Source organism: Carassius gibelio, chromosome A2, assembly GCF_023724105.1.
Source record: "Carassius gibelio isolate Cgi1373 ecotype wild population from Czech Republic chromosome A2, carGib1.2-hapl.c, whole genome shotgun sequence".
Classification (NCBI taxonomy): Eukaryota; Metazoa; Chordata; class Actinopteri; order Cypriniformes; family Cyprinidae; genus Carassius; species Carassius gibelio.
In genome coordinates, this window is record NC_068372.1 from 10,360,986 (window position 1) to 10,376,662 (window position 15,677).

Genomic DNA, 15,677 nt, shown 5'->3' on the forward strand with positions numbered 1-15,677 from the left:
CATGGGAGCCCTAAGTGTCAATCAGTTGTATCCATCGAAATCCTTTATTCCGAAGGGCCCTTTGAAGTGGGCAGTTTTGAGAACTCTGGTTTGGAACGACCCTTCAGTATGGCGGCCATCACTGTTTTCACTCCTAAGTGCCCTTCGGAGGGCGATATATTCATTTTGGAATGAACCATCTGTCTCGCGCTCTCACTCTGCTCATGTAAATTTAAAAAAAAAAAGGCAAACTTGCTTGTGATATGAAACAAAGTCTCTCAGCTTTCAAACATTGTAAGTTTTAATATGAAAAAAAAAAAAATAATGCTATTTTGGTGCACTTTATGAGGAGTAATTCGTTGTAGTGCTTCAGTTAAAGCTAGAGCCATTAATAGAGTTGCAGTTCAGAGTAGCGACATTGCTTCTTTCTTTGATCTCACCTGCAACTCCGCAATGCAATCACATAGCTCTTAGTAGTGCCAAACAAACTGTCAATACATTTGAATGTGTTTGAGCAGGATAGACGACAGCTTCACTGTACAGGTATTTGCAGCAACTTTTGGTAAACATTTCAGCATATTATGCATTGATTATTACTTCGCTGACATTAACAGTATAATTTTATTCTGGAAAATGAAAACATTAATATGTTTTTATTGTATTTAACCCTCAGTTTTTCTTAACTTAGAATGTGACCTTACACCTTCACTATTTTTTCAGTTAAATAAATGTACTTTGTTAACAAGTATGGTCTATCAATGACCACTTTATATTTCTATTATATTTCAATTAGTGTAGTAGGCCTATTTAAGGTTAAAATAGATAAAAAATGTTTTAAATTCCAATGCAAAGGGGAAATTAGAGTCATTTTGTGTTTGGAATTTTAATTAATTAATTTTTTTAATTTGCGATGCCATGGTTTCCCAATTAGGTACCTATATGGCTCTTTAATACATATACATATATCTACTAGTCTAGTTTTGCAGGTCATACCTGCTTACTTATTTTTAAGTTTTGCATTTTAATAAATATTTAGACATGATTAAACACTTTTTTTATGTGAAATTTAAAAAGTTAATAAATGACATCCTTTTTTAAATTATACTCATATACTTACACACAAGTAAATATTAATTAAATTAGGCAAATACTGGATTTAACCCAGGATACTGCAGGACCCCAGATCCAAGAACCCTGTATTTTTTTTTGTCTATGTCACAGTCACAGACACACTAGGATATCAAGTAAGCCGATTAACAGTCATGCTTGGAATAGGATGTGTGGGTGTTACATGCACAGACGACACAATCACTCAGAGAGACACAATCCCATCCATGAGCTCGTGTTCACATACTCACACGCTCACACGACAGCACCTGAAATCCTACCAAAATCTAATATTAGAAAGCAAGAGTCATTCTCCGTGGTTCAGAGGTGGGAGGAGATGACGCCATTTACTGTGATCTACCCAGATCGCTCCCTGCATGATAATAGGGGTAGGAAATGAGTAGATGAAATGTGAAGGGTGATTCCAAGGCAGGATTAGTGATGGCCCCTATACTGCAGGGCCCCATCTCCAAGACCCTGAACCTCCATTCATAATTTTTTTTTCATTTCATATTAATTAATCAGAGGCACAACCTTCCAAAAAGAAAACACAACAGAGGAGCCCATAAGAGGTTTTCCATCCAAGTGCACACACACAGCAGTGAGTATTAAACCTCCCTTCAGTCGTGGTATTGAAGTTGGAAAAGAGCACTGTACATTCACTCCCCCCATCTACAATCCCTGCAGGTTCCGTGAAATGAAACCTGTTATATCTTTTAGGTTTAAGTTAAGCTTTCCTATGTATTCCATTTCTCTGGCTTGCATTCTAATCTAGTTGTCTAACATAACTGGTACTGTATATATTACAGTTTGGATCTTTGACAAATTGCTTTTGGTCCTCTTTGGTAAATCGCTCTGGATAAATGCATAAAAATAAATAAATGTAAATGTTACCTAAGATTTAAAGCTTATACAAAAATAAAAATAAAAAATGGTACAAAAGTTATATATTTTGGGGGAGACCTTGTGACATATGTGCCAATTGTACAGTATCATAGGTGATGATTCTGTGAATGCTGTGCAAGTGTACCACCTAGTGGTCAAAGAACGATATGTCCGCACGACATAACTTACAGAAAGAGTAGAGTATCTCTGACTTCTTCACTGTAATAAATCATATAAATATAGATATATGTAATTTAAAAGATAGTTCTTAAAATACATGTTTAAAAAATAGTCAGGGCTATTCAAGTAAGTTGTTTCAGCCCATGAACTGAGTTGGTTGCTGTGTTCATCAATCCTAATTATTTCACTCAAACTCTAATACGAGAGGACCAGTTGCATCTCACCTTTATCTTAAAGCTTTTGTGTTTCACAAGGACACTCATTACAGTCAATTTCATTGGGCTGGACAAGCAACCACAGCTTTGTCTTCATGGGACAATTAACAATATCCCCAGCATTTGCTTTCTGTGGCACTTGCCGTATCAAACACAAGATGTCCTTTGATTATACGTTACTAAGCAAAGGCTGCTTTGGTTCAGGGAAAGGTAGGAAAACAAAAGGCAAGCTGGTGTGCATGTGTGATGGGTGTGGAGGAAATTAATGATAGTGGTGGTGGGGGGATTGTTTCCCCTTCCCCCAATCCCCACTTGAATGCATCAATGGGTAGGCCTACAGCTGGTCATGTCTCTGTTTTAAGAAAGCAAATGGCCACCTGCATTTGTAAAGGGTTTGGAGACAAAGACTTTGGGACTTAAAGTATGTAAAAATTGCTGGATAAAGGTTGGAAGGAGAGGGGGAACTAAGAAAAAATGGATGCACTTTGGACTATAATGTAAATACCATAGAATATTAATAAGGCTATCTTAAAGTTCCATGATGTTACACTACTTCAATCACCTAAAGACTTAGTCAATAGACCAATGTGAATTACTGTCTAGTCTAACAATCAAACTTAGTTTAAATCTTATTAAATGACTCTGAATTATTGAATATGAAGAAAACATTGTAATATGAAATTAATTTTATATTTAATATATTTTTTATATTTTATATATTTAATCAATTAAAAAATATCGATTTTATTTGAGTGTGTTATGAGATTTACTCACTGATCCGGGTCACACAGAACGCGTTTCAAGTTTCAAAATAAGTTGAACCTACACGGAGACCGTTTCCGTTCCTTAATGTGATGCAGCTGATGTGCAATAGCTTTGTTTGCCAGTAGGCGGCAGAAGAGCACTGAATTTTAAAGAGACAAACGGTTGACGGTTTATTTGAATGGGATGCGCTTCACTTTGTCATATCTACCGAGAACTCGTGAAGTCTGCACGTCTGCAGATGTTATAGACATTATTTTACGTGGACCTCAGCATGTCATGGACTGTGTTTACCTGTGATTTGTCCAGTTTTAGTTTTTCATTTGGCTTTCATAAAAAAAAAAAAAAAAAAAAAAAAAGAATGATCGTGGAGAGATCTTAAACGGGATATCCTTCGAATCGGGTCGTATACGTCTGCACATCTGGTAAGATTAGTAATTAAAGTGTCAACTTATTTGAACGTCTGTATCTGGGGCAGATTTATCGTTAACTAGCTGCATTTCCACGTTAGTATCTGTTAAGCACCTTGCTGCTGTTTCAGTTAGTGCGTGTTTTAAATGCTCACTACCTCATTTCCAATTTATCGCCAACTTAGTAACGTTAAGTACATACTAACTTACTTAGTAAGCCACCTTAGTATGCCTGAGAAATGTAGCCGTCTTGTTACTTGTAAGTAAGACTACATGAATGTTCACAGAATTTCAGTTGCCAACATCCTGACATGCATTTACATGTTGTGTTTGATAGATTGGCATCGTGCTGTTGTGACACACCAGCAGTGCTGCTGCTGGAACCTCAAACCCTCGAGCTGCTGTCTGCATATTGAGATGCACTTCGATGAAGGCTGGTGGAAGGCTGCCATTCGGTCTAGTCTAAGCAGCTCCTTTTATCATGATCAAACCAATGCTTGCACTAAAAACTGGGAAATGTGTGAGAGAGATGCAAGGGATGAACTGGTAAGACAAAATGTGAGTTGAAAAATGAAATGTGGAATATTTAGTATTTTCTTATAAGTTATTGTTTTCTGAGCTGAATGGTCTATTTTATGGAATCATAGAAGGTTTGAGGATTTCTATCGAAGTAAATGTCTCTGTAGAAACAAAAAGGCATAAGATGACTGAGTGGTTTCAAACACATTCACACTCACTCGTTCTACAGTCTAGACCACAAGTATTCACTCTCCTCAAACCTGACCCTGACATGTAAGCCTGAAATAGACGCCTACTTAGACATGACATCAGCCAGTGTTTTAGCCAAACACACACACAGTTCACGTCTGCAGAGCCAAATGACCTGCACTTATAAGTCTAGTGGGGAAGTCTCTGGCAGCTGTGCGAAGGCAGTGAGAACACCAGATGTAAGAACGTAATGCGTTAAAAGCCTGCTTCTGGAAGTATCGGAGTAGCATTTCCTTTCTAAAGAGGTAAATGAGTGTAAACTCAATCTTTAGGATAGAAAACCTGCTTTTTTAAGGTTTTAGATTTAGAAAAATGTGTTTATATGGTTGAGAACGAAAAAACAACTGGCACTTTTTTTCATTTTGGCTGCAAATGATTCACATTTTGTGGAACCATGCCATTTTTAATATCTATCTAATGTTTTGGAGTGTAACTTCCTAAACCATGTAATAATGCTGCTTTTATGTAGCCACATGAAATCAATTAATTTTATTTGTACTAATAAATAGTCTAGAAAGTGGTCTTGGAAAATGAATAGTGCTCCAATTCTTACATTTATCATGTATCAAAGTTGAGTGTGTCATGAACTGAATTAATAAGTGGAGCATCAGATGTTCCAGTTAACAAATAATACTGAAGGACAGGCATTAGCAATACCGGTTTACATTTTTCTAGCTACAGCTAGCTTGTTTAGTCTGTCACAATGAATTATGGGATTTTGAAAAACAAACAAAACAATAAGAGGTGTAACTCACAAAATAAAAGTTAAGTTTATTGTTGAACAACAAACTCCACACATACAACAAACAGGCCAAGGTAAAACAAATAATGTAGACAAAACAAAGTCAAAAGAAACCAAAACTCCTTTTCTTTGGCCTTGCCCTCTCATACAAAAACTAGTTTATGGTACAACTAAAGTTCATACATAAAATTTACTGGAATGCTCTTGAGTTCAATGGCTGTTGATTTTATACATGTTGTATTTACGTTGAAATATTGAGACATGGTCAAACCAAACAAGTAAAATTTCCATAAAGAAGCACCGTTTTGGTCACAGGAGATCATGATAAAGTGGCTGACCTCTTCACAATATATGTACAAAAATATAAAATGTAAATAAAAATACAAACAAATCCTTGTCTTGCGTATTTTCATTGTGAATGCTGAAAATCTGAGATGTGGTCGGTCCTCTAGAAAATTTTTAATTGGGGTCAAGTTGGTTAACATGGGTGACTGACTTGAAAATGACCATGTTTTATGTATTTGAGTCCTTTATGCCACCGGCTCCAACGGTTTGGGTTAAAGCAGAGGCATCTACTCCTGCTCCACAATATGAAACAATCCTTTAATCATCATCATCCGTCTTCTGCTTCTTGGGGTCAATATCATCCTGAAGAAAAAATAAGTTTTATTTAAAAATATACTACAGAGACTCAGGATGTTAACCACCATCAATCGGATCCAGTATTTAGGTAGCAATTCATTATTGTACCTCATCTTCTTCATCGTCATCATCAGCAGCCCGTTTTGTTCCTCCACCTAGCTCATCATCATCTTCATCATCGTCGTCCTCATCTTCATCACCTATAGAAGTTGACCAGTAACCACATGATTAAGACGCCATCAAATTAATTTTGTCATCTCAGAACAATTTGAACATTAAAGTTGCACCTACCCTCTCCTTCCTCTTCATCTTCCTCATCCACCTCATCATCCTCTTCATCATCAATTTCAGGCTCTCCATTTTCTTCATTCTCCTGTTAACCCGTTTTAAAAAAAGGTCATTGTAAAAGAGCATAATGTCCATGAAATACTTTGTTGAATTTTAAGAGAGGTCAAGAACATTGTCCTAGTATTTATTTACCTTTCCGTTAGTGGCATCTTTTCCATTTTCCTTCTCCTCGAGGAGTTTCTTCTCCTTCAGGTCCTACATTAAAAAAAAAAAAAAGAAATTTTTAAACATTTAACTTCATCAGATTTGAGCCATCTGTGTCCAATAGGCAGAGTCTATGCAGATTGCGACTGACGTGAGCAAAACGCCCCCTATGCGCACAAATTTAAATTGCATCTCTAATGACGCCCCTCTGACATTGACGCCTCATTGGCTGCAGCGGACAGTTCAGCTTTCCATCAAAGAATCTTGCTCCCGCCTCTTGCCGAGCGAGCTCGTTTGTAATCTGACCCTTAAATGAGATTTTGGCGGCTGTGAGTACTGTAAAAGGTAAATTCAATAAGAAACTATATTTTGGTGAGTAAAAACACGCTAACATCGCAGCTCCAAAAACAAAAGCAAAAAAAAAAAAAAAATTAAACCACCAATAATGATGGCTCATTCAGAACCAATGAACTGTGGTTCACTGAGCGGATGCCGAACTCTGAAGGACAAAGAAATCGCACGCTCGGCTTGCACCACCGTTCATTCCGTACACGACAGAGTTCGCCATGCACTTCACTATCGCCGCCGTCACGTTAACCTGGATTTAGTTCGCGCAGTCGCAGAATCGACAAGAAACCGTAGGCAAAAAAAAAAAAAAAAAAACAGCCCACAAGCTGTCAAAAACGGCAGATTATCATGGCCTCTTTGAATTTGCGTTGATGGGTTCGATTTCAGTTAAAGCCCAACTAAAGTAGTTAAACGAGCCTTATCAGTTGATTTTTTTATTTATTCGTTTATATAATCCTTAGCCCTTAAGCCGTTTATCAACCACATCAACTAGGGCCGCCCCCTTAAATTCGTCTCTGGCTTCATACTAGTAAACCAACGAGCCCACGTTGCCGTCACACATGGAAAAATATAAACTCGTCGGAAATATTCAACGAGAGCATTAGCCATAATTATTCGATGTACGAGCTTGCAGATCAGCTGCGAGTTTAAAGGGCTTTCGAATACGACAACGGCACCGCGACCACAATGTCTTAAACGTCAACCAGGTCGCGTACACTATTTAATCAACTGTTTTTTTTTTCTTATTAGAAAACTTGCGTTTGAAACCCGATGCACTTCAGGCTCAGCGTCTAACCAAGTTCCGCGTATCGGCTGCCTGCATCACAGTCGTTATCGGACGTGGAGTTAAAAAACCCGAACAGCGGTAATTCGAAATAAGTGAATATATAGCCTATGCTTATTTAATCCAGTCAAATGTGTGATCAATTAGTTTTATCATTGCATTTGAGATTTCCTATCGATTTAGGCTTCAAGCCACCTAGACAAACCGGCAAACTTTCAGCCCTGAAGCCATCGACCGATCAACGCTTTCTCAAACCTGCCATAATGTCCGTTATAGCCACAAACTAACCGGCAATGAATGGGGGGATTTACTAAGTAAACGAGTACTCCAAAACCTTGTTGAACGTTAAAATTACATTACAGAATCCGTAAAACCATCTACAAACAAATGTGCAAATGGCGTAACATATGTAGATTTACGATTTGAAAAACTGCATACAGAGAATTCAGGTAAATGGATTTAACGCGGTAAATCAGTTGCCGTCCACAGCGCATATCGCTGCTGTTCAAAGGGGAACTGACACGCTTGTATAAACAAAGAACCCGCGCGCGCAGACTGTTACATTCCGGACAATGAGAAATTGCGTTTGAATGTGCTCTCATTCCGCACGCGCTAAAGAGCTCGTTACAAATGTTTCCATTTAAAATTCTCATTACAATCCATCAATTTAAATCACGTAGAAAGCAGTTATCGCACACTTCGTCGTTTACTTGTAATAATCAACGTTTCTTTCCGGTTCCAGCCAAAAATTGCCTACACGTTTTACGATTTTAAATCTGAACTAGAAAACAAATGAAAGAACATGCTTTTGAATGAAAATTTTGTTTATCTAGAGACATCAGGTCATACCTTTGCGGAGATTTCTGTCGCGGAGTCAACCTTCGTGTCTGCCATAGTTAATATTTTGTATCAAAATTCAGCACGCACGAAAGAGCAAAAATATTCCGCTTGTATACTCCAACAATCACTATTGTAATGAAGCTTTCTTATGCCGACGACATGTGATGAAGGAGGCTTTATTATAGATATGTGGGCGGAGCAAGAGAGGCGGTCGGTTTTGTTTGATTGGTCAGCGGACTCCGAGGGGGCGTGTTTTTAAGGCAATAGAGTGGAACAATGGAAAGTATTTCTAAGCGTAAAAGGACACACCCCCAGCCGGTATTTCACCAGAGAAGACACACCTCCTGCCTCCGCTTTTCACGCATATCTGTGCAACGCATGTCCACATTTCCTCACCAAATACGTTGATACGACATTAAAATATGAAGTCGTGCCTCTCTTCATTAAAATTGATAAGTTGGCAAATGTCGTATGTCCACGAACTGCTTGGACTTATTGACTCCTAAATCACCTCTAAACACAGCAGTTAGCCTACATATTTTAAAGCTAGTCAGTCACATTGCTGAAGTTCGAAATCCACTGGCACATAAATAAGGAAATGTTTTCAAAGCAGGGGTGGCATTTGGAAAAGAGTTTTCATACCAGATGCAGCATTGCAGCTCCTCCCCTTTCCTTGAATTTGCACTAAACTTAGCACTGAGAGTAAACGCAAAAACAGCTAAAATAGAAAAAAAAGAAGAGAGAGAGAGAGAGAGAGAGAAAACGCAAACAAACCACCAACAATTTACCAGCCGTGCGATGTAGTTGCAAAACCTCTTACAGAAAGAAGACATATTTAGTCGATGATCGGATTTTTAATAAAGTAAAAACTAATCACACGATGTATGACGGTGCAACCACTAGCGTTTCATATCATGTTTTAATGCAAATGCGTCTTCCTCATCTAGGGATCTGTAAATAATATTGTTAGAATTTGTATTCATTTATTTATATATTTTATTAAAACACACGTCTTGTGCTGTCTTATTCGGGATGAGTATAATTTAAACAAAGCAGAAGCCATATCCTCGCCGGCTAACATAGAGGGGAGGGGAATTTCGGATACTTCATCATAACCTACATTCAAATTCTACTTTGATGAAGAGACTTCTTATAGTCGGTCGCAGCTGATTGGACACCCAGAAGATCATAACCCACAGTTGACGCTTTGCGCGAAATTATTGGATGCCAGAGATGTCAATCACACAAGTGTCACACAGCTTGTGTGAAAGCCTGGAAAATGGATTCCACAGGATTTCTGGCCTGGATGGCGATTTGTGAGATCAAATCTTGTGGCGGTGGAGGGTAAACTATTGAAATGTAACAAATTTGTTTAAAAAAAATGACTAAATAAATAGAAATGAAATGGAACAATAATACAAAACAATTTTTTACCTGTCAAATAAGAAGAGGGATTCTTATTTGTATTTGTATTTATAAACGAAATTAATAAATACTTAAAAAGATTGAACATGAATAATATGGAAAAAAAACATTGGCTAAATTTAAGACAATAAAAACTTAATCTCTTGCAAAAACCTGTTCCATACATATATAATCTTGTCAATCTTATATAGTTAAAAATAGGCAAATTAAGTTTGTCTGTTTGTACAATTAACTTCACTTCTCATCACTTACTAAAATAATTAGCCACCCATTATTGTCTAAGATTTATAGGTCTCAATACATTCTAAATTACTTTTATAGCTATATGTTTGTTATAAACAGTATTAATACCTGATATTATAATGCCATTAGTGAAAACATTATAATCTGCTTTTATCTTAAAGAGGTGCCTAAATATTGAAATCTGAACACTTATCATCCTTCACACCGAATACTCCACTTTAATTCTAGCATCAGGCCAAATTTCCTGCTTTTCAAGCTAATTTTCCCTGGGGCAGAGTACATATTGCTGTACAAGACAAGAGACACAGAGAAACACTTCCTCGTGAGTAGGCAGTGAAGACTGTGCATGTGTGGACCTGCCAGGGAGATGTGGAGGAGGAAAGCTCTGTGAAGAAGTAACTCAGATGATTGCATCTGACTCTCTGAGGTTCAGACAGGTGCATTCTTCTAGTAACGGAAGATGATTACCTGTTCAAGACATCCAGGCAGACACCAGTCATGAGTAGTGTCCAGTGTTATCTGGCTTTAGAAAACACTATCCAACTATCATTTTGTATTCCCTCACTATGAGGTTCTTTTCCTAAAAAAAATCAAGACATGGTCTAAAATATGGCTGTTCATTTGCATCTGTCAATTTTTTCTTCTGATAAAAAGTGTCTTGGAGACAGGAATGTGTTCCCTCTAGTGGAAAAAAATATCATAGCAGCTACTGACATCATCTCTGTCAGTGATAATATTAATACTGTGTAATTTATTCTCCTGTGGGTCTCTGTTTCATCTCTGCCCTCTTTGCTTTCCTAGAAGAATATGAGTTTCTGAGAGTGGCACTGAACTTCCCCTTTAGGAATGTTTTGGAAGAGAGATGCAATTTCCACAAAAAGAAAGTGCTCATTGAAAGTAATAACACTGGCCTGGTGTATTTTAAGCATAATGAGAGCAAGCACACTCTGCTGATCCCTAGCAGAAAATAACTGAACAGCAATGATTCTGTTAGAGGCTCAAACTACTTCCTAAGAGAGTAGAATTTTACTTGTATACAGTGATCTTTATGTAACACAATTGTAATATTGTTACCATTTTGGGCATGGTAATGCATTGTAACCTATATGCTCTCAAATCATTTGTGTGTATACAGTGATAGTAGTATTAGAATTGTATTACTGTTGCCATCGGCATAATAATGTATTGTAATTCACATGCTCTAAAATATGTATGTGTAGTACATAAAGTGAAAGTTAATGTGGTCCAATGAAATTCAGATGCATACAAAATAAACATGGCACAGTAAAACAAACAGTACAGAAAGAGAAATTCCGGACTTGAATGGTTCAGACTGGGTGAGGTGAAACCCAATTCTTCCTGTCCTTCCCACAAGAGTGTGAAGTCATAAATTAGGCATGGTGCCCTTGGTGAAATGATCGATAACAAGAGAGGGGAATGAGATAGGATGTGAGAGCGACCTCTACAGAAAGCATGTCAGTTTCTCTTTTCTTTTTAAATAAAAAATATATAGAAGGTTAACAGGTGACCTAAACTATCAGCAGTGAATGTCAAACAATTTTATAACCCATAATAGTAATTAATTTGCCTTACATTACCACATCTCAAAGACTTGTGTCAGTGTTTACATGTCTGGATCTACCCAATGCAAACAAGGCATGATTTAACTATTTTGACCGCTATGATTCACAACTTAAAATAAAATTAAAAGTAAAATAATCTCTATATTTTATTTTGCTGTATAATACTCGAATAAAATACAAGCAAATACATAGGTATATACACTCACCTAAATTATTATTAGGAACACCTGTTCAATTTCTCATTAATTCAATTATCTAATCAACCAATCACATGGCCTGCTTCAATGCATTTAGGGGTGTGGTCCTGGTCAAGACAATCTCCTAGTTGCCAACCGCCATTAAACCCGAAAGAAGAAGAAGAAGAAGAAGAAGACAATCTCCTGAACTCCAAACTGAATGTCAGAATGGGAAAGAAAGGTGATTTAAGCAATTCTGAATGTGGCATAGTTGTTGGTGCCAGACGGGCCAGTCTGAGAAAACATCCAGTATGCTGCAGTCCTGTGGGCGAAAATGCCTTGTTGAAGCTAAGGTCAGAGGAGAATGGGCCGACTGATTCAAGCTGATAGAAGAGCAACTTTGACTGAAATAACCACTTGTTACAACCGAGGTATGCAACAAAGCATTTGTGAAGCCACAACACGCACAACATTGAGGCGGATGGACTACTATAGCAGAAGACCCCACCAGGTACCACTCATCTCCACTACAAATAGGGAAAAGAGGCTATTTGCATGAGCTCACCAAAATTGGACAGTTGAAGACTGGAAAAATGTTGCCTGGTCTGATGAGTCTCGATTTCTGTTGAGACATTCAGATGGTAGAGTCAGAATTTGGTGTAAACAGAATAAGAACATGGATCCATCATGCCTTGTTACCACTAGGCTGGCTGGTGGTGGTGGTGTAATGGTGTGGGGGATGTCATCTTGGCACACTTTAGGCCCCTTAGTGCCAATTGGGCATAGTTTAAATGCCACAGCCTACCTGAGCATTGTTTCTGACCATGTCCACCCCTTTATGACCACCATGTACCCATCCTCTAATGGCTACTTCCAGCAGGACAATGCACCATGTCACAAAGCTCGAATCATTTCAAATTGGTTTCTTGAACATGACAATGAGTTCACTGTACTAAAATGGCCCCCACAGTCACCAGATCTCAACCCAATAGAGCATCTTTGGGATGTGGTGGAACGGGAGCTTCGTGCCCTGGATGTGCATCCCACTAATCTCCATCAACTGCAAGATGCTATTCTATCAATATGAGCCAACATTTCTAAAGAATGCTTTCAGCACTTTGTTGAATCAACGCCACATAGAACGAAGGCAGTTCTGAAGGTGAAAGGGGTCAAACACTGTATTAGTATGGAGTTCCTAATAATCCTTTAGGTGAGTGTCTTGGAGCATGTCTTGGAGGCGCAGCAGCCTCAAGTATGTTTCTCTTCGATCCTTTTCATATGTTAACAGCTGCAATATATCAAAATATATATCAAAATATCAGGCTTGAACCTGGAGCTGCTCATCTACTTTCAAGATGTAGAAAATACCCATAGACCTCAACATACTAAAATAACCAAAATGTATTTTATTAAAAAAATAATAATGATGTTTATTATCATTAGATATTCATATAAAATTTTGACTTGTATTCAATAATAAATACATTAAAAGGCCTAATGTATGCTTCAGAGATTTCTTAATTCACATGGGTGATGAATGTTTTAATTAGGGAACGTAAAACAAATCATACATAAAAGGTTCAGGAAGCTTTCCCATCCTTTAAAAAGAAAAGAAAAGGGGAAAAAAAAACATGAAAAAAAAAACGCTCTAATATGTTTTGATGGTGACATTAACTTGAAATTGAGTTGTGCGAATGATGTAATAGTAGCATGTGATATGTCTCAAGTTTAGGACTTCAGGCAGATCTTTTTGTACAGTAAAGCCGACTCAATGTATTTATCCCAGGCTGTTTTCATGTCACCTCAGTCCTCTATTAATACATTTTCATCTAAATTTACACTGCTCTCTTTCCCCATTCTTTTAAGTCTGAAGCAAATGGGGCTGTTCACACAAAAAGCATTCTAGGACGGAGGAATTAAAAAGATCGCATGGTGTCTCGAGATGCATTCATACAAGTTTCTTTTAAGTTTATATGTTATTTTCGAAATGCAGAAGTCATGTGCAGGATGCTGAAAGAGCAGCAAAATGGTCAAAGGATGTGGTCTAAGTTTACACAGAAAAACCATCAGTGCACTAGAACTTAAAAAAATGTGATGGAAAAAAAAACGTATTATGTGGGAAAATGCTTGTTCACACATTTCGGCTTATAGTGTGTACCTTTTTCATTTTTTTTACTTTTTTTTTTTTTTTTTTTTTTGAAGTGGTTGAACTCAAATGACTTTGTGGTCTATAACATAAAGTGCACTAAAGGATTTGGAGGATGCAGCAGAAAGTGCCTGAAGCTAAGAAGTTTTTACATAGCTGATCAGTGAAGTGCACTAAACTACAGTACATATTTAAAGTGCTACAACTATATAAATGTATCTTACAGGAGTGGGGAACAAAAACTGTATGCAACAGAAAAACAAAACAAAAAGCTGTGATATTTCAGTAACATTACTCTGTAGACTGAAAAGTGGAACCAAAGTATCAAATTTATTAATGTCCCAAGGAAAAACTGAAACAAAAAAAAAAATCTATTCACAGTCAAAGTCTGAATTTTGTTAAAACCATATGATCCTACTTTAAAAACAAAACTAAATGTATCATTTATTTGTCAAGTATGAAAATATTTTCTTATTGTTTATGAATGTAGTAGTACAGTATCTCTCTTTTTTTTTTTTTAAATAAACCTCTTGCAGAGAAATTCAGATTCTCTTCCTAAAATGATCCCCCCTTTTCTTCCGATTTATCTACATTGTTTACAAATACTGCCTTCCTTTGTTCATCTGTATATTGCCTGGTAAAGTCAGATCATTGCATCCAGGGATGTTATTTTCATTCCCAGGACGCTGAAGAAGTCCTCTCCTCAGCAGCAACACACTGTGTAAGGAAACCAAAGGAATGTCACTGGCATAATGGCTGCATTGTGTATTTATTCATTAGTTTTAATAAGAAGCATTCACAGACACATAGAAAACAGAAATAATAGAGAGAAACAGTGACTGGGCATCAGGGACAAGAACTGAGCTTATTATACACAAGTCCTTGGAGCAGAGAGAACCATTGTGAGACTATTTTTTAGTTTTTCCACAAAACACATTTCATCACAAAAACTGTGTCTCTAAAACTGAGACTCAGAGACATGTTCTGTCCCTCCAGTACATTAAGTGTCAGTTGGTGGTTTCATAGTTATGAAGGGCAGATATGTGAAAGGTTTGGGCCCTTTCAGAAATTGGAGCAAAGAATATGTATTGGAGCATATGTATTCCCTAGTTAATATCAGTGATACAAATGCATGCTCCCTCCCACCAGCTCAGGTCAAGGAAGTTCCTACGCCTTGTTGTTCCTTCACAACAAGTCCAAAAAAAAAAAAAAATGTCAAAAATGTCACCCTCTGTTGCTCTCTGGTGGAATGAGCTGCCAACCTCCATCACCTGCTGAGACCATCACCTCTTTCAAAAAGAAGAAAATATTCTCTATTTCTACTTTTCTACTTATCTTGATTCCTAAACTAGTTGTCAAAAACAAAATTCCAATTAAAATAAAATAAAACCCTGGCACTGTATAATTATGATTATTGTTAGTGCTTTGAGGAGTTTCTGTGTTTCTCTTTTGTAGGTCGCTTCAGATAGAACTGTCCACTAAATGCATAAGTGTAAATGCAACTGTAATATTTTTCTAGTGTGGACACTGACACCATTTTCTCCCACATAAATGAGGTTAGAGGACAAGGTTAGATGAGCAGAGGACTTTCCCATGGACCCTATCACAACAGTCTTTCCTTTCAGATTAAAAATTAACGTCGTCTCAGGTTGGCCCTCAATGCCACATATAACTCTCCATGGCTCTCACATAGGGGAAATAATGTGTGTGTGTATGTAAACAGTCAAAATATCAGAGCATGTGATATTTAATGATCATTTTAGTTCTTAAAATAAATGCACAGGTGCGATTTACCATGGGTTAGAAAATTCAATTCAACTTTATTTCTGTAGCGCTTCTTAAAGTAGCTTTACAGAAAATGCAAGGGTCTACAATACAGTTGTGATCTGTTATCAGAAGTGAATGTGTAATTTTCATTAAACAAAAATAAAACTAAGCTAACTTGAATTC

At 37.2% G+C, this 15,677-nt stretch overlaps 1 protein-coding gene and 1 long non-coding RNA gene across 2 annotated transcripts; one reads left to right on the plus strand and one right to left on the minus strand.

The window, feature by feature from the left end:
* The first annotated feature begins 3,319 nt into the window (after window positions 1–3,319).
* On the plus strand, window positions 3,320–5,537 carry LOC128022610 (uncharacterized). Its single transcript, XR_008185957.1, has 2 exons — window positions 3,320–3,553; window positions 3,876–5,537. It is a non-coding gene; the product is annotated as an uncharacterized LOC128022610 (long non-coding RNA).
* On the minus strand, window positions 5,054–8,330 carry LOC128022600 (prothymosin alpha-B). Its single transcript, XM_052610322.1, has 5 exons — window positions 8,164–8,330; window positions 6,171–6,233; window positions 5,982–6,063; window positions 5,799–5,890; window positions 5,054–5,696 (listed from the first exon to the last, which is right to left on the minus strand). Exons 1-5 carry the CDS (start codon window positions 8,206–8,208, stop codon window positions 5,652–5,654), a joined length of 327 nt encoding a protein of 108 aa, XP_052466282.1. The 5' UTR covers window positions 8,209–8,330; the 3' UTR covers window positions 5,054–5,651.
* Window positions 8,331–15,677: the final 7,347 nt, after the last annotated feature.

Excerpts from the sequence above, each read along its gene's own strand:
- LOC128022600 (XM_052610322.1), bottom strand. The coding sequence starts at position 8,208 with ATGGCAGACACGAAGGTTGACTCCGCGACAGAAATCTCCGCAAAG. Across the intron at positions 6,234-8,163 it reads CGACAGAAATCTCCGCAAAG|GACCTGAAGGAGAAGAAACT; the intron begins GTATGACCTGAT and ends TTTTTAATGTAG. Across the intron at positions 5,891-5,981 it reads AGATGAAGAGGAAGGAGAGG|GTGATGAAGATGAGGACGAC; the intron begins GTAGGTGCAACT and ends CAACTTCTATAG.